The sequence below is a fragment of the Vicia villosa genome, unplaced genomic scaffold (assembly GCF_029867415.1).
Source record: "Vicia villosa cultivar HV-30 ecotype Madison, WI unplaced genomic scaffold, Vvil1.0 ctg.000352F_1_1_1, whole genome shotgun sequence".
Classification (NCBI taxonomy): Eukaryota; Viridiplantae; Streptophyta; class Magnoliopsida; order Fabales; family Fabaceae; genus Vicia; species Vicia villosa.
The window spans coordinates 117329-135835 of NW_026705158.1; the positions used below are offsets into that span (position 1 = coordinate 117329).

General features: G+C 34.5%; 2 protein-coding genes and 1 long non-coding RNA gene across 6 annotated transcripts; 1 reads left to right on the forward strand and 2 right to left on the reverse strand.

Annotated features, from left to right (window-relative positions):
* Positions 1-6755: 6755 nt before the first annotated feature.
* On the reverse strand, positions 6756-8824 carry LOC131627200 (triacylglycerol lipase 2-like). Its single transcript, XM_058898040.1, has 7 exons — positions 8543-8824; positions 8307-8447; positions 8096-8206; positions 7805-7998; positions 7541-7620; positions 7320-7415; positions 6756-7069 (listed from the first exon to the last, which is right to left on the reverse strand). Exons 1-7 carry the CDS (start codon positions 8822-8824, stop codon positions 6756-6758), a joined length of 1218 nt encoding a protein of 405 aa, XP_058754023.1.
* A 3848-nt stretch (positions 8825-12672) lies between these two features.
* LOC131627201 (triacylglycerol lipase 2-like) lies at positions 12673-14877 on the reverse strand. The gene is made up of 9 exons (XM_058898041.1): positions 14618-14877; positions 14425-14532; positions 14191-14331; positions 13995-14105; positions 13775-13918; positions 13606-13646; positions 13425-13504; positions 13218-13304; positions 12673-13125 (listed from the first exon to the last, which is right to left on the reverse strand). The coding sequence occupies exons 1-9, from the start codon at positions 14798-14800 to the stop codon at positions 12806-12808; spliced, it is 1215 nt and encodes a 404-aa protein (XP_058754024.1). The 5' UTR covers positions 14801-14877; the 3' UTR covers positions 12673-12805.
* Positions 14878-15131: 254 nt separating this feature from the next.
* Positions 15132-18303, forward strand: LOC131627202 (uncharacterized). 4 transcript variants are annotated; one of them, XR_009291406.1, is made up of 4 exons: positions 15132-15528; positions 15773-15963; positions 16188-17421; positions 17492-18302. It is a non-coding gene; the product is annotated as an uncharacterized LOC131627202 (long non-coding RNA). The 4 variants fall into 4 exon arrangements; XR_009291405.1 differs by having other exon boundaries at positions 15133-15528; positions 16188-16678; positions 16760-18302; XR_009291407.1 differs by having other exon boundaries at positions 15133-15528; positions 16188-16669; positions 16760-18302.
* The last annotated feature ends 204 nt before the right edge of the window (positions 18304-18507 follow it).

Consider the following 18507-nt stretch of genomic DNA (forward strand, 5'->3'; position numbering starts at 1 on the left):
AAAATGATGAGAACCAAACTTCTCTGATCAAAATGAATCCACAAGTTCATCTCTCATGCCATGACTCACATCGGTATTTCAATCCATCATAACAAAAGTACATCGAAGAATCCTCGAGGAAGAAAGTATTGAAGCACATAAGGACACCTCGACATGAAATCCAACAAATCTTTGATGAATCGACGATTGTAGACATTGTGTATAAGAACCATAGTCTTCTTGCCTCTGATGAATCTTCATGGAGGAAAACCTTGTAGCTTTAGGAGAAAGAAGTCCACCCTGAACGACATACAAAGACCCTAGCTTCCAAGATCCTTGCTCCCACACCTTTTTTATTGATTAATGATGCATGATATGTTAGATGACCTAATGGAGGTATGCGGATGAATGCAATGCTTAAGCCAGTTAGAAATTAAAGGGTAGGACAAATTTGGGGTATGACAGGAAGAAACTGCTCATGATCGAACCAACACTTGAACATCTTAAAAGGTTTTGGCCCCCTATCCACAAAATTACCCGCCAACCAAATCGGACAATGATCCGACAACGATCTCTCACCTACCATAATTCCTTTTACCTTCCACATATCAAGAAGAGAATCAGAAATCCAGGTAGAAATTGTGGTGGAAAATATGCACTGAATGGTTTAGAACGGGGTTGAATATATTGTTTTTCTAAAATTATTTTAATAAAAATTTCTTTTTAAAATTAGAGTTTAATACAATAATGAAAAGATGGGATTTGAAGTTTAGTCCCAGATTCACCTTTTCTATCTGTTAGTTCTTACAACCGAGGGAATATGTTATTTTTTATTGAGAAAGAAAAAAATTGGAATGCACCAATTGAAAAATAAACAAAAGCAAAAATTGCATGAAATGAGATTCAAAGTGTGCTTTCTTATCACTTTTTGCTATCGGTAGTTTTCCATATAACGTGGCGCACCCAAGGATTATACCTCGGTTATGTTATTGACTGAGGTAAAAACCTTGTTATAAAATATATTATTTGTTGTTTTGAGTCTATGCACTCATAATCTAAAAATAGAATAATCAATGAAATAGATCCATCACAGACCTAAACTTATACGATAAATCACTATAAGCAAGATAAAGATCTAAACTCATACTCAAGCATTATTAGCTCAGTTGTATGCCCTTCAAGCCTACTTGGGGCTTCTGCTACTTTATTAGCTTTTCCAGGATGATACTTTAGCTCGAAGTCATAATCCTTAAAATACTCCATTCATCTTCGCTGACGCATATTCAACTTCTTCTGATCAAAGAGATATTTCAGACTTGTATGGTCAATGAACATCTCAAACTGGACACCATACAAATAATACCGCTACACTTAGAGTGTAAAGACAATAGCAGCTATCTGAAGATCATGTGTTGGATAATTCTCTTCATGAGAATTCAACTACTGAGATGCATAAGCTACGATTGGATCATTCTGCATTAACACATCACCCTAACCCTTCTTAAAAGCATCATAAAACACCTCATAGGGTTGACTAGGTTCAAGAATCACGAAAATTAGAGCAACATTTATCTTTTTCTTCAACTCTGTTCCAACTTAGGATCCCAACTGAATGGAACATCCTTACAAGTGAGTCTATTCAACGACATGGTTAATTAGGAAAATCTCTTTATAAACCTTCGACAATATCCTGCCAACCCTAATAAGCTTTTGACCTTAGACGCATTCTTAGGTCTTTCCCAATCAATTACAGCTTCCACCTTCGAAGGATCCATTGCCACACCTCCTTGAGATATAGCATGACGAGGAATTCCAACTATGACATCCAGAACTCGCACTAACTGAGCTTTACAAACAATTGCTTATCTCATAAGACTAACAATATGATTTTCAGATGCTTAACGTGCTCTTAAAAATAAATTGAATTTTAAATTAAAATTATAAATAAAAAATGTTAGTAGCAAAAAACAAAATACTATTAATTATAAAAATGTAAAATTAACATGCTACTAATATATATTTTTTATTTTGGAAATGAATGCAAAGTTGTGTTAATGTCCTAATGGAAGTATGCAAATGATATGCAAAGCCTAAGCCAGAAAAGTAAAATCAGGAGGGAAAATTTTAGGATGCAACAGCGTCACATTTTATTTTTTTTCAAAAAAATACCCACATTCCCTCGGTTGAGTTGGCAAGCAAGGGGAAAATTATTCATGGGACTCGCCTTTGAATCCCAGCAACTGCATTTTAGCACCTTAAAAAAAATACCACATATTCTATCACAATATTACTAGTCCGTGTTGATGATGTGATCTTAACAGGAAATGATCTCAAAGAATTCCATTCGATCAAAGCAGCTTTGGATACTACATTCAAAATCAAGGACATGGAAAAGTTAAAATATTTTCTAGGTATAGAAGTTGCTCATTCCAAAGAAGGCATTCTTCTTTATCAAAGAAAATATTGTCTTGACTCGCTCAATGATTCAGAATTTCTCGACTCCAAACCTGTTTCAACACCATCTGGCCCTACCCTCAAGTTACACAAAGATTCAAGTACTCCTTATCATGATATTCCTTCCTATAGAAGACTCCTAGGGAGACTGTTTTACTTAAATGCAGCACGACCAAACATTTTGTACACAACAATTGAGTCAACTTTCTATCTAACCCAACAGTTACACACTTCAAAGCTGCTTGTAGGGTTTTAAAGTATCTCAATACATGTCCATCTCGAGGCATCCTTCTTCCTCGAGACTTAGCTTTACAGTTGCATGGTTATTCAAATGTTGACTGGGCAGGGTGCATTGATACACGCATGTCCATTTCTGGTCAATGTTTCTTCCTTTGTCGACCCCTCATTTCATGGAGAACAAAGAAGTAATTTAATGTGTCATGTTCTTCATCTGAAGTTGAGTATAGAGCCCTTGCAACTGCCACATGTGAACTTCAATAACTTCTATACCTCATGAAAAATCTACATGTCAAATGTACTGAGACTCCTGCCATCCACTGTGATAATTAAAGAATGCTACACATTCCTTTAAATCACGTTTTTTATGAACGCATGAAACACTTGGAAATCGATTGCCACATTGTTCGTGAGAAGCAAAGCCAATGAATTTTAAAGCTCCTTCATGTTAAGTCCAAAAATCAACTTTCATATTTATTCACCAAATCTCTTCATCCTTAAATATTCCATGTCTTGTTAGTTAAGTTGAAGTTGATAACATCTACCAACCTTCCCCTTGGGAGGGGATATTGAACCATACAAACCATGTCAACCTTGAACATGATAATAACCAATCCATACATCACTAACCAACTTAAAATTCAGTTAGAATGTAGTTAGTTGGTTGTAAGAAATTAGTTACATACTGATTTGGAGGTTGGTTGGAATCAGAAAGTGGGCGAGAGATGTCTGCATGGTGTTGATGAAGAGGAGGAGGCGGTGTACCTCCAAGGCACTTAATTTGACGAGCAAGTTAGTAGGATCAGAGATACGTGAGAGTGTCTCAAGGGTTAAAAATTATGTTACCTGACCCACAAATGAGAGGGTTTTTATATTGTCTTCCAGCCTTGGCCATTGGTCCACATTTTGGGTCAGATCGTGGATTTAGGCCCAAAATGCGTGACTTCCAGGATTCTCGGAGCATGTTGAGGTATCCTGGGAGGCTGCCCGACACTAGCCGTCGGGCGGCCAGAGAGGTGTTCCTGGTCGACAGGAAGGCTTGGTAAGTCGAGGATGCTCGACTGGTCAGCGGGGAGCAGGGCGCCTGCCTTGTCGTTGGCGAGCAGGTTGAAGTGGTCAATGCCAGCGGGCTGTGCTGTCCTCGGTAAAGAAGGTGAGAGTGTCCGTTGTTGGGAAGGGGAGACGACGCCCCTACTTCCCTCGGGGGGGTTAGGTCAATGTTATTGACCACCCTAGGACATGTGCGGATTGGGCCATGTCTGGCCATTGGGCCAGTTAGTTCAAAACACATACCAAAAGTTCTAATATGGGGTGCTAGGGTATAGCTTTCTTATGGTGCAAGTCACCATGTGTGTATATAAGAAACTAACTTGTAACTTTTTTCTTTCAATGAGAATTCAATCATTACCATGTTCATTTTGATATCTTAATATGTGTTTTTTCTAGATTTAAGAGACAAACTCAAAGTAGTATCTCTCAACTCATTGATTTTATCGGATAGTACTGATATTTTGTGTCCTTATGTGTATTGAGTTCACTACTATAAAACGCGTAAGCAACAATGCTAAAGTCACCACGGTTCGCCCCAAAATCGTAGTGACACAGTTAAACTCTTGTACTAACAATTGTTTTTAATTTTTTATTAAAAATTTTAAGATTTTAATTACAGTTAATTACCAAACCGTGGTAATATTACCCAACTTTCATGGGTTCGATCCTCAAGTTCCTCAAATAGTTAATCCATTTTACGTTAATGTGCGCCTATTCAATTTTATTTATTTTTAATTAAAAAATAATAGGCATATCACTACAGCTCATTTATAAAACCGTTGTTACACACTGACGCTTCTTTATATATGTTAAACACTAAGTATCCATTTTACCATTGAAAAAAGAAACAAACCCTAACACCAATGTCGTTGACATCGTCGAGAAGAAGACAAGAACACCCATACTCATTGTTGTTGTTCATCTTCGTTTCAAATGTCGAATTTGAAGAAAAACTCATCCAAAGGTTTTACTATGTCTTCTTCCATTGTAAAATCTAGATCTGAAAATTTCTATGGTTGTGATAGTCGTATGGTTTCATACCAATGCAAAAAGAGACATAATAAAGGAAGACTTTTTTGGAGATGTCTATTTTGGAGGAGTGATGAAACATGTAATTTGTTCATATGGGATGAAGACATGAGAAAAAATTTGGGAAATAAAGATGAGAGTAATATGAAGTCAGAGTTGGAAGTTGTGGGCTATTTGAAGGTTATGTATGAAGATTAAAAAAAGAAGAACAAAAATTTGAAGAACAAACTGAATTTAGAGATTTTTTTTGGAAATTTGAAGTTGTTGTGTTCTCTTACCTCTTTCACGTTTAATATTTACTTTGTTATGAAGTAGGGTTTGAAATTTGAAAATTTTCCACTGATTCTTATCTGCTTTATGTTTAATATTTACTTTGTTATGAAATGTAGTAGTTGAAGATGCGATGAACTTGACAGGAATGTAACTAAAAGATTGTTTCTTACGAGTAAGTTCATCCCAAACTGTTGAATTTTCAATTACAATTATCTGTTTGTTAGTTTATCCAATTTGTAGTTTAAGTTGATAGTTTAAGTTGATAGTTTAAGCTAATAGTTTAATAAGACAATTAAATAGAAAGATTAAAACTTCATTACATAAATTTTTATTACATAATCAAAAACCATAATCATATCTAAACCCTCTCGCTGAGATAAAATTAGACCAATCATACTGGGCCTCATCATCATCATCATCATTAGAATCGAAGAAATTAATTATTTTCCTCAACGTTCTTCTTATTCTTCTTCTCCTCGCCCTGAGAGCTCTTGTTTTCCTAAACACATCACCCTCTTCAGCAACATCTTGAATCTGATGCTGGTTTTGCTCCACAACACCTTGAGGCCCAGACTGGTTTTGCACCACAACATCCTCTACAACAACATTTGGATTCTCATCATTGTTGGTAGCTTGAGCAGGATAACACATGTTAATTCTTTTGAATGAAGTTGTTTTTGTGTTTTGGTTCTTCCGCTTTATTATTGTTCCTTCTGATTCTTCATCTTCTTCTCTTGGAAGTTTAAAAACCAAAGATGCTCATTATTGTTTCTTTAATTTTATACGCTTCTATTCTCTTTGGAAGTTGGAAAGATCGCATACCTTGAGCTATTCAAATTTATTGTGTACTTATAACACAAGTTTTGATAACAATTCAAAAATGGTGTAGTGTTGATTCTGGTATGATATGATTGACATTTATTCACATATAATATCACAACGGTTATTAGTAATAATCGTTGTTAAAGAGCGAGCGCTTTCTTGTTTACTACGACGATCACTGGACCGTGATTGAAAGTGTCGCATATACTACTATACGCCAAAAAACAATGTTTGGTCCTGCGTGATTATATATCTTTTCCAACGGTTGTTAAATGTCTTTTCCGTAGTAGTGGTTATTACATGCACTTATGGGGCTCTTTTTATCTGTATAACTTTTTTCCTGCTTTTTAATATATTATTTGTTGGAACAAGCACAAAGTTTGTTGGTGAATCAATGGAGAGAATAATGGAGAATTTGAGAAGATGGAGAATAATGAGATATTGAATGAGAGAGTAATTGAGGAAAATTATAACAAATGGCATTAATTTTGACCAATGTTACATGAGAGATATTTTATAGGACACAACAATACAAGTTGGAACCAAAACAGGCCCATAAAGCACCTGAAATATGGAGAACATAACACAACAAATTTGTGACTACATATAGAGAAGAATACAACATCCATTTATTTGCCCATCAAAGTACATTTATAATCAATTTACATAAGATGTACCAAAAAGAAGACACAGCAAGCAGCATACAAACAAAAACAAACAACTAAAAGATTTACACAAAACACAACACTGACTAAACCAGATGATAAACCCAACAACTGGAAAAACTCCACCCGGAAAAGAAACAAGCTAGATTTCAAGTCTCCCGAATCACCATCAACAGATCAGAGGCCACTCAAGAGAATTACCGATACCACAAACACTCCCCGAGCACAAAACTACCAGTTGAAAAATCAGTTAGAGTTATAAAAAGCTATCATGGGATCATAGAGGACTTGTTTAGCATCAATAGCCATAATAAAATCAACATGTGCATACTCATCTTTGTACAATACCACAAGCTTGTCAGCATCATGATTACTGAGATCATTGAGTAAAACTTTCACATCTTTTATATCAGACAGATAATCTTTCCCTCCGTAGCCGATAAAAAGAGGGAAGTCTTTTGGGATTTTTGTCATGTCATAACTTGGAGGAACCAATTGTCCATAGTGTAGTATATTTAGAATTCCATAATCATACTTTGATATTTTTCCTGTTCGGATCACTAAAATTCCATAATGAAAATCTATTAGTCCTAATTGCAAATGCATAAAAATCAAATTATATAGAGATTAATTTATATGCATTAATTAATAATTTTTTTAACATATATATAAATTTGATGTAAACTTTTAAAATAATTATTTATTTAAAAATATAGAATTTTTTATAAAAAAACAAAACTGAAAAAAATCCTTATAGTCACTACAAGCAAAAATAAAAATGAAAAAAAAATTGCTTCTTATTAGACTTACTTTGGGATAGATGGATCAAGTTCTTTGTTGCTGTTGGTTGTGGTTCATGGTCAACATAGACATCAATTCTAGAAGAATTTAAGCAGCAATTTGGACCTATAAAATTTAAAGTTGTGAAATACAAAATTAATATCAATAACTATTATTTATAAGTCTTCATATATACATAAATTTTAAAGTGAAATTTTCTCATCAATCCATTCCATCAGTAACAAAAATACCTGTGAAAAATGTGATTAAGTTTATGCAGGGCTGGTTTAGAGTGGAGCATATTCCACCCACAAATTTTGCTACATTATTTCTGATCATTAGAAAACATATGATATATTAATTATATATTTTTTTCTAACCTTTTTTAATTTTTTCACATATGATAAAACAAACATAGAATAATTTATTCTCTTACGCTTGAGGAATGAATTCGCGGAGACCTAACCAGTACACATCCTGTAATATTGAACCAAAAAAAAAGATATTATCATAACTGTAAAAATACAAGCATAAAAATTAATCTATTATTTTGCATGTAACTCACATTGGCTAAAAAGAATTGTGCAGCAAGTTTTGTTGCTGGTGAAGCAAGTTGATTCATATGAGCAATTGGACTTAGTAATGCAGCTGATCTCAACATATTCAGAAGCTTCCCTTGAGATAAATTAACAAAAGCCACTAAAGTACCCTGAAATGATTAGAACATTAATTAATTTTTACATACATAGAAAAAACTAATTAAAAATATTAGAAATAAATAATCAATTAGGTTTAACTTAATTTACCTGAGAATGACCTGCATAGTGTATTTTTTGACCAGTAAGATCAAACACATATTCTACTGATGCAGGAAGATCATAATTAGCTAATTCTTCCCATGACCAATCCCAATAAGCCTAACACATATAATGAACTTAATCAATAATCAATGATAAATTTTATATCAATTATTTAAAAATTTTGAAAGCCAAAAGTATTGGTATAATTCATAACAACCTTGTCATAAGTAGTTAGTGATGTGTGTCCGGTGCTATATTTTGTGCCACGACCGTTAACAAGCCACACATCGAATCCGCTGTCTGCTAAAATAAACCCTAATGATTGTTCGGGAGAATCGAACAACCATATTGCAGCATCCTGAAATAAATCATAAAAGTTAAATTAACATGTTAATTTTCTTTATCTATACAAAATTTTAATTTCTATATGAATCCGCGGTTAACAATACTTACACAAAAGAGACCGTGTTGTAGTAGTACAGGCGGTTTATCGGCTTTCTTACCGGAAAGCCCAGTCGGGATTCTTAGCAGACTCAAGATGTAGCCATCATTTGTTGTCACCGTATGTTCTTCACATTTGTAACCTTGTGTTTCTACTAATGTCTTGCAGATACCATTAACCGGAGAGGGTGCCAAAAATTCATTTGTTGTGTAAAGTGATTTTCTTCCTTGTGCTGCTGCTGTAATGCAAATCAAGAGTATTGAGAAAAAGCTAATTCTTACTCTACTGGCCATTTTGAGAATGTGGTTATGCTTAGTTACGCTTCATCATTGGGAAATATAATAGTGGTGTTTTATAGACTTTATGGAATGTAATAACAAACTTTATGATACTATTGTGAGCGTTCAAAAGGAATTTGAATTGATAAGTTAATTACTAATTTGAGTTTATTGCAAAAAATTAATATATATTAATTTTGACAACTTGGGTTGACATAACTGCCAGCCAGGTTCTTATCCTATTTCATTATAGTTGGTATATTTGTGATTTAGATTGGATAGTTCAAACATTTGCTTATCCGGGAAAAAATAATTGAAATCCCAATATTAATGTCGATTTAATATATTTTCTTAAAAATAATAAATAAGTGTATTTCTTTGTTGGATATATAAAATATAAATGTATAATTAAACAAAATAATTAGAAAATATAATATTTTATTAAAATTATAAATGTATAATTAAACAAAATAATTAGAAAATATAATATTTTATTAAAATTCCTCAATTAGATATACTATGAAATCAGAAGTATACTAGACTTTTTCCATATAACTAAAAGTTGCAAAAAAAATACATTTTCATGTCCTAAAATAAAAGCAGGCCTTCTGCATTATTGTTATCAACAAACTTCCAAAATAAAAGTTACTCGATTAGGGAATATAGTGATTTTATTAAAATTAATTCTAAATTATTACCTCTAATCCCTTTGAGTGTAGAATATTTTTTAAAGTTTTTTCTAATTTTAAAAAATAACTATAAATGTAAAATAAATAAATAAATAAAGGTAACAGTTAACAAGCTTTAAATGGAAATTGATTAAGTAATAAAATTATTAATTTAATTTAGATGTATTAATATTGGTATAATATTTTTTAAAAGATTAATAGTCTGAATTTTCTTAAGATGAGAAAATTTCAAATTTTCAATTCCCCTTATCTATTTTTCAAGGCCTCGCAAAAAAATTCAATTTTGAACAATGTTCGAAAGGATTCTTCCACTCACACCTTTAGTCTCGAATTATTCTTTCAAAACAAAAGAAAAATTCACCGCAAATATCATTCTTTATGAAGAAATCCTTTCGCCACAAGTCTAGCCTTGTGTTGAGTTACTTCACCTTTAGGATTACATTTCACCTTGTATTGTATACCCACTTCACATTAATTTCCTTCTTGCCTTGAGGGAATTCGACAAGTGACCCAGTGTTGTTATCTTTGATGGATTTCAATTCTTCTTTCATAGTTTTCATTCACTTCGAATCCTCCAATCCCTCAACTGCATTGACAGGTTCTTCATATGCGTAGAAATTGTAATGTACCAACTCACCATCATCATCAACCACATCATCTAATGTAATCACACATTATTGCAGCCTTGCAGGCATGTGGTTTGTTCTCTGAGGTCTGCTTTGACCTGCATCACCTCTGACTTCTTTTTGTCAAACTTCTTCTTTTCGATTTTAGTGGTTAGTTCTTCACATAAGATTCTCACTGAATCCTTCTTGACATTCTCAGTCCAATCACATTCCTTAAGCTCATCTATGATCACGTCCCTGCTGATCACTACTTGCTTGTTCACTCGGTGGAACAACTTGTGTCATCCAGTCGAATGATATCCTATTAAGACCACCTGACTCGACTTGTCATCAAGTTTCCTTCTCAATTGATCTGGAACATGTCTATGTGCTATAGATCCAAATACCTTTAGATGACTCAAGCTAGGTTTGACACTAAAATAACATTCTTTTGGCGTGATTTCTTCTAGCTTCTTTGTTGGACATCTGTTTAATATGTATGTTGCAGTTGACACAACTTCACCCCAAAAATCTTTGGGTAAATGCTTTCCTTTCAACATACTTCTCACCATATTCATGATGGTTCAATTCTTCCTTTCTGCAGTTCCATTATGCTGTGGATTATAGGGTGTCACCACCTCATGCACAATCCTTCCTTTTTCACATAACATGTCAAAGTCTTTCGACGCATATTCTCCACCAACATCAGTCCTCAAAATATTGAGCTTTCACCCACTTTTCCTTTTGACCATAGATTTGAACTTGGCAAATACCTCGATCATTTCACTTTTCTTCTTGATCAGGTAAGTCCATAAATTTTGACTTAAGTCATCTATGAATGTGACAAAGTATTTGTTACCTCCATTCGAATCTACCTGGGTTGGACCACATACATCAGAATATATGACTTCAAGGATTTCCTTCGACTTGCTTCTTGCATCCTTGCTGAAGTTGTTCTTGTGCTGCTTCGCCTGTACACATTCCTCACACACTTCTCTTGGAATGTCGATATCTGGTAACCATGAAACCATATTTCTTCTTTTCAACTCTTTTATGTCATTGAAGTTGAGATGACCTAGTTGATAGTGTCATATCCATTAATCGCTTCTAGCTGCAGTTGCAAGCCACTTGTGCTCCATCACATTAAGTTCAATCTTGAAGGTTCTATTATGAGACATGGGAGCCTTCAAGATTAACTTTCCACTTGAGTCAACTACTCTCATCATCTTGTCTTTGATTGAAACCTTGTTGTTCTTTTCGACCAACTTCCCTATATTGAGCAAATTGCTCTACATGCGTGGTATGTATAACACATTGGAGATTCCTGACCTTTTGCCATCTTTCCTCATAATTAGAACTTCACCAATATCTTCAACTGCTAGAATATTGTCATTTGTAAATTTCACCATGTTCTTCATAGAGGGCTTTATGTTGGCAAACCAATCTTTCCTTCCAGACATGTGTGATAAGCATCATGAGTCCAAGTACCATTGGTCAATGAATCTCTCTTCATCTCTTGTTGTGACCATCAGCCTCATCCCTTCTTCTTCATGTTTTACAAACTTTGCATCACTTTCTTAATTCTTTCGTTTTTCAGGACAATCAGTATAGTAGTGACCATACTTTTGACATTTGAAACACTGAATGTGACTTTTGTCAGGCTTTCATCCACCACCTCTTCCTCTACTCGAAACACTGAATGAGACCAAGCTGTCGACATTTTCACCAAACCACTCAAGTTGAAAACTTTCATGAAGCTAAGGAGTATGCTTGGAGTCACAAATCAAGCTTAAGGGGAATGTTGGAATATTAAATTTGATTTGTTTCTAACTTTATTATTTGGTTTTTTTAGCTTAGTTATTTTAGATGTAGGTATTTTTGGATAATGTTTCTAGAAAATTTTTTTAGTGTTTGGAGTGTCTAAATATTTCTTATGGTTGTAATATTCTCTAGAATACTCTAGCGGTTTTTAGGATTGAGAACTCTCTAGAATTAATGAGTCTAAAGTTCTTCTTAAAGTACTATAATACAAAGTTCTCTCTTCCATAAAGAATTTTTCTGCCTAAAACACAAAAGACCTTACATTTGTTTGATTTGGTTGACTTGTTCTCTCTCCTTTTGCTTAGTTGTTTTCTTCTTTTGATTTTTTTTAAGTAAGATATATTAAAAAGAACCAAAATTTCTCGAACTCGGATAAAAAAAACGAGTTCGAAAAAAAAAGATTACACGCCAAAAATGACTTAAGATAAATGAAACAAATGAAATTTGCTAAATTCATAGAAGTTATAATTGGTGCGAGTAATTTTCCCAATATAAGACCAGCTCCAAACCAACACCTTAATGTTCCAAACGACGTCATAATAACTTTCTTTTGATTGAAGTTTCTTCTTTGACTTTTAGCTTTGTTTTTATTTTTTGCGCACGCAGTCGCTCTTTATTTCTTTTGTTTTCTAATAATTTTTACTTTTATTTATATTAAAATATGATTCGTGCTTTGCTATTAAAAAAATAATAAATTACTCGAATCATAATCATAATTTAGAACAATAAATATATAAATAAAAAGCACTTATATTATGAATCTTGAATTCTAGAACAATCTTTCATATTTATTTGTTAAAAGTGAATAATTTATCATCGACACTGTAAAAAAAAACTAATGAAAACACTAGAAGCATATTAATACTAATCTAATTGTAAAATCAATTAGAGTTATAAAAAGTTATCATGGAATCATAAACGACTTGCTTAGCATCGAAAGCTCCAATAAAATCAAGATGTGCATATTCATCTTTATACAATACCACAAACTTGTCAGCATCATGATTATTGAGATCATTGAGCAAAACCTTCACATCTTGTACATCAGATAGATAATCTTTCCCTCCATAGCTAATAAAAAGTGGGAATTCTTTTGGGATTTTGGTCATGTCATAAGTTGGAGGAACCCCTTGTCCATAGTGTAGCATATTCTGGGCTTCATAAACATAATCATACTTTGCTATTTGTCCTGTTCTGATCACTACTCAAATTTCATATTAAAAGAATATTAGTCCTATCCTATACACAAAACTTGGGAAAAAAATTTCAAAAATTGTTTAATATTAAACTTACTTTGAGATAGATGGATGAAATTCTTTGTTGCTGTTGGTTGATCAATATAGAAATCTACCCTAGAAGAATTTATGCAGCAATTTGGACCTATAATATTTACAGTTAAGGAATACATAAATAATATCAATAATTGTGTTGATAAATCTTACTATATACATAAAAGGTAAAGTAAATTTTTCTCATCATTCCATTAAAATAACAAAGTACCTGTCAACAATGTGACTACGTCTCCGCAGTTTAAGTTTGAAATGAAGCATATTCCATCAACAAATTTTGTTACACCATTCCTGAATCATTAGAAAAACATATGCTAAATGATTTCTACTTTTTTTAGTAACACTAAAAAAATTATAAAAAAAATATTGCAAAGAATTATTTATTCTCTTACGCATTAGGATCGATTTCACGAACACCTAACCAGTACACATCCTATTATATTGTGGGAAAAAAGGTAAGTATCTTAATAAATGTACTCAAATAAATCTCATAATGTAAATATTTATAGAGATATTTTAGAGACAAATATTTACTAATCTATTTTTTTTTATGTGACTCACATTAGCTAAAAAGAGTTCAGCAATAACTTTTGTTAGCTCTGAAGAAATCATATTCAAATGAGCAATTGGACTAAGTAATGCAGCTGATCTCAACATATTGAGAAGCTTCCCTTGAGATAAAGCAACAAAAGCAACTAAAGTTCCCTGAAATGATTAGATCATTAATTATTTTTTACAAACTAATTCAAAATGTTAATCAATTAGGGTTAACTTAATTCACCTGAGAATGACCTGCATAATGTAATTTTTGACCAGTAAGCTTGAACACATATTCTACTGATGCAGGAAGATCATAACTAGCTAATTCATCCCATGACCAATCCCAATAAGCCTAAGAATACATATAATGAAATTAATCAATAATCAATTAAAATTTCTATATCAATTCAGTGTTTGAAAACCGAAATCATAAGAACCATGTCATTAGGAGTTAGTGATGTGTGTCCGGTGCTGTATTTTGTGCCGCGGCCATTGGCAAGCCACACGTCGAATCCATTGTCTGCTAAAATAAATCCCAATGATTCTTCAGGAGAATTGAACAGCCATACTACAGCATTCTGAAATATATCATATACTTGAATTAACATGTTGAATTTTGCATCTATACAAAGTTGTTGTTTGTGTATGTATTTTTAGCATATAAAACTTACACAAAAAAGACCATGTTGTAATAGCACGGGTGGCTTGTCAGCTTTCTTACCGGACCGCCCTGTGGGGATTCTTTGCAGACTCAAGATGTAGCCATCATTTGTTGTTACCTTAATCATTAATGATCATTTTACGAGTTTGTTGATGATAAAATGACATGTGGAATGCAAGATGGTAGGAGTAATATTTATTTACCGTATGTTCTTCACATCTGTAACCTTGTGTCTCTACCAAAGTCTTGCAAATACCATCATTGGTTATTGGAGAATATGCTGAAAATTCATTGGTTGTGTGAAGTAATTTTCTTCCCTGTGCTGATGCTGTAGTAGTGCATAGCAAGAGTATTGAGATAAGAGCAATCCCTACTTTGATGGACATTTTGAGAATGTGGTTAGTATGCTTCGTTTATGCGTCTCCATAGAAAAATAAAATAGTGGAGTTTCATAGGATTTTTGGGAGAAAAGACAAAGTTTAAGATAACATATTGAACTTTAATGCATGGTTGTAATGAAATTTTGGGACATTTTAAGATAATTATCTATGGTTGGATTCTTCTGGGATATTTTTAATCAAGAACAGAATGGTCCACTTAATGTTTTTTGTATAAGACCAAATAAATATATATATATATATATTTTAAATGGTGTGCTCAAATAAGGTTCAAAACAGATATTTACTAAAGACAAAAACAAAGAAAACATAAATAACAAACTTAATTACACGATGGAATACACTACATTAGGGTTAGTCAACCATCACTATAGAAATATTTTGATATTTTCAACCAATTGCAAAAGTTGTGATTCTTTATAGTCCAAAGACCGCAAATTTCTATCCATTAAGATAATATTATGGATACACTAAAAATGAAATGCATAAAATTGCAGGGTAAGGGGACAGATAAGAATGGAAAGTCGAAACAGAGGGGTTCTGGAGTTGAAAAGCCTAAATCTGTCAATTTATGAAACAGTTTTGGAGCAACTGAGGAAGGCTGGCAGCTAAAAAAGCATGAAGAGTTAGTCGAGAAGATGGTTTCCGGGGTATTCGTCGCTCCTCGCCCTTTGTAGAAGTTACTTCTTCGTCCAGGACATCATTGAGCTGAACAAGTGAGTCTTAATGTTGGTTTAACAGGTTATAGTGTTTTTGATTGAATCTTTTTAATTTGATTAACTGGTCATCATGTCTAAGTGACATAAAATTTCAGTTTAAGTTTAACTGGTTATCGTGCTTTTTATGGAGTCTTTTCAATTTAACTTAATGGCCATGTTTATTTATGGCAAAACTATTAGTGTTCGTAATGGATATGTTTTGAGAGTGTAATTGATAAGTGCTGTTTTTGTTGTTGGGCAGGGTATTAAATTGACCACTTGTTCACTGAACTGCTAAATTTTTGAATTAGAATCCGTGAATGGTTTGACTGAAGGAACCAATACTCGCGGTGCATATTAGAAGTATGTCCCTACCGGCCGATACCAAAAATTTCGAGGACATACCGGATATTTTGTGAAATCAAGTTTCATGCATTTTTAGTTAAATTTCAGGTATTCTCTACCAAAAATTTCAGAATTTACAGTATATTCTACCGGTAATTTCAGAATTTTACGGTATATTCTAACGGAAATTTAGAAATTTCAGGTATTTTCATTTACTTATTATTATACCGGAATTTTGAAATTTCTGGTATACCGTAAATTTCAAAATTTCTGGTATTTCTGGAATTTTTTTTAGAAAAATGCTATTTTCCTAATGTTTTTAAATTTTGCAGTGAGAACCAGAGGTAGGAATGGAACTGTTGCTGGAAGGGCCAAAGATAGAGCAGCTGCTCTTGCTCGAGCTGCTGATGAGGCGCAAACCTCAGAGTTACGAGCTGGACGTCTTCCTTCAATCGGTTCCAACCGGAAACAGATGGCGGGGCAGCAGACGGTGAGGGCGTTCCGCGCACCTCGCCGCCGGACTAGTAGAGTATCCACTGCTGCTGTGGAGGAGTAGGTGGTTCAGGTTGAGGTGGCGGAGGTTGAGGAGCCAGTGCCTGTTGTATAGGATCCAGTGCCTAGAGTTGAGGAGCCGGTGGCTGTGGTTGAGGAGGGGTTGCTGAGGATCAGGAGCGGGTGGTGCAGGAGACAGACACCTCCACTGGTGCATCTACGGAGCCATCAATACACACTAATGGAGCTTTCCCCTGAGGACCTTCTGAAAATTTTGTGTTGACAGAATACGCTGACCATGTCTCTTATACGATATGGCAGGGTGATGCATGTAACATTGCTTAAGTGCTTAATTTTTATTACGCAACTTGATTTATACTAATATGTTTTAATTGTATTTTTTTTGTTACAGGAGCGTCCAGTTCTGAAGGTCACTTCTCACGGGTCGAAATTGAAGATCTTCCCCGAGAGACTGATGCTTAAGCAAGTGACGAGGATAGTTCGGGACTTCCGCCTGATGGACTTTGTTGGATGTTCCCTGACGATGCTCAACGCCCCCCTGTTATCAGATTTTGTTGAGAGGTGGCACCCGGAGACATCATCTTTCCATCTTCTATTTGGGAAGATGACAGTGACTTTGGATGATGTGGATTCCCTATTTTACCTTTTGATTATTGGTACGTTTTTCACACCAGTTCATAGGGACTAGGCGACGGCGGAGCGCATGGTGGTAGATGCTTTTAAGATTGATGAGGTGGTTGTCCTTATTGAGTTTGGTGAGACTCGGGTCTTTCACTTAGGATGTCTTGGTTGAGGAGGATTTATCAGCAGCTTACCGATGCAGGGAGGTACCAGGCTGCCGCTAGGGCGTACATGCTACATCTGGTGGCATGTATTCTCTTTGCGGACAAGTCTGGAGTATATATTGATGTCTGCTATCTTTCTCTATTTAGCGACCTAGACACCCCATGTTAGGCTTAGGGATTGGCAGCATTGACGATGTTGTACATGGCGCTTGATGCTGCATCTCGTCCTGATACCAGACAGTTTGTTGGTTACTAGAGCTTGTTATAGGTATAATTTTTACATGGTTTTTTATGTTTTATTATAATTTACATGAGCTAGATGATTTTTGTTTATGCAGTGTTGGATCTACGAGCTTGTTATAGGTGGAAGGCCAAACAACCCATTCAAGGAGGGTTGATGGAGTAAAGGCGGAGGCTGGATGCTCTGACCTTGGATGATGTCATCTGGACACCGTATACAACTCACCGCACTCATCTTCCTTTTGAGGTATCTTCCTTATATTCAGGGTATGCTAGATGGGAGAGCCATGTGGCTAGACACTTTCCTGAGAGGTGTATACGCCAGTATGGTTATATACAGAGCATCCCACGTCGGGTCCTAGAGGCTTCAGTTTGTGGCATTGATCGATGGTTTCAGAGTCATAAACTTAGCTCCCCCCGTGAGATCATGGATACAGCCGTTACGGTTCAGCAGTCTGGACAGTGTCAGGATGGATACCTGGAGTGGTTCCTCAGTGTCTCACACCCTAGGGTCACAGCATCTGATGTTTTAGGGCCTTCACCTACCAGAGTTTCTTCCGATCCACCACCACCTCCTCTATCTCCCGCAAGTGACCAGGACAGCTGCCTGTAGTTCATCGCTATTCACTTAGATAGCCTCATGGGTTTGGTGAACCCTGATGGTGAGGTTCACAGTATTTTAGCTAGGTTGGTCGATGTTTCCTGTGGAGGACCTATGTAGATTTATTTTTTTATAATTGTATTATTTGTATATTTTGTATGAACATCTTTTTTATTGCATAATATTTTTTGCTTGTACATGTTTCGCATAGATACAGAAAATAACATCAATAACAAACAAACATAGTTAACAAACATCAAATGACAAACAACAAACATAAACAGTACTCTGAAAAATGAAAATTTAGGCACTAACAGATGAATCTGGACATTTCTAACACTTCAGTATGTCTTCCAAGGATCTTTGGATTTGCACATCCAATTCGATCAGACCTTTAGTTATCCTACGGAAAAATGATTTCCACATGGCCTTCACATCTTCATCATTATTCAACTCGATTAAGTTGTATTTCACCCTTCCATTTATATCAATCCAGTCCTTCCAAAACTCGAT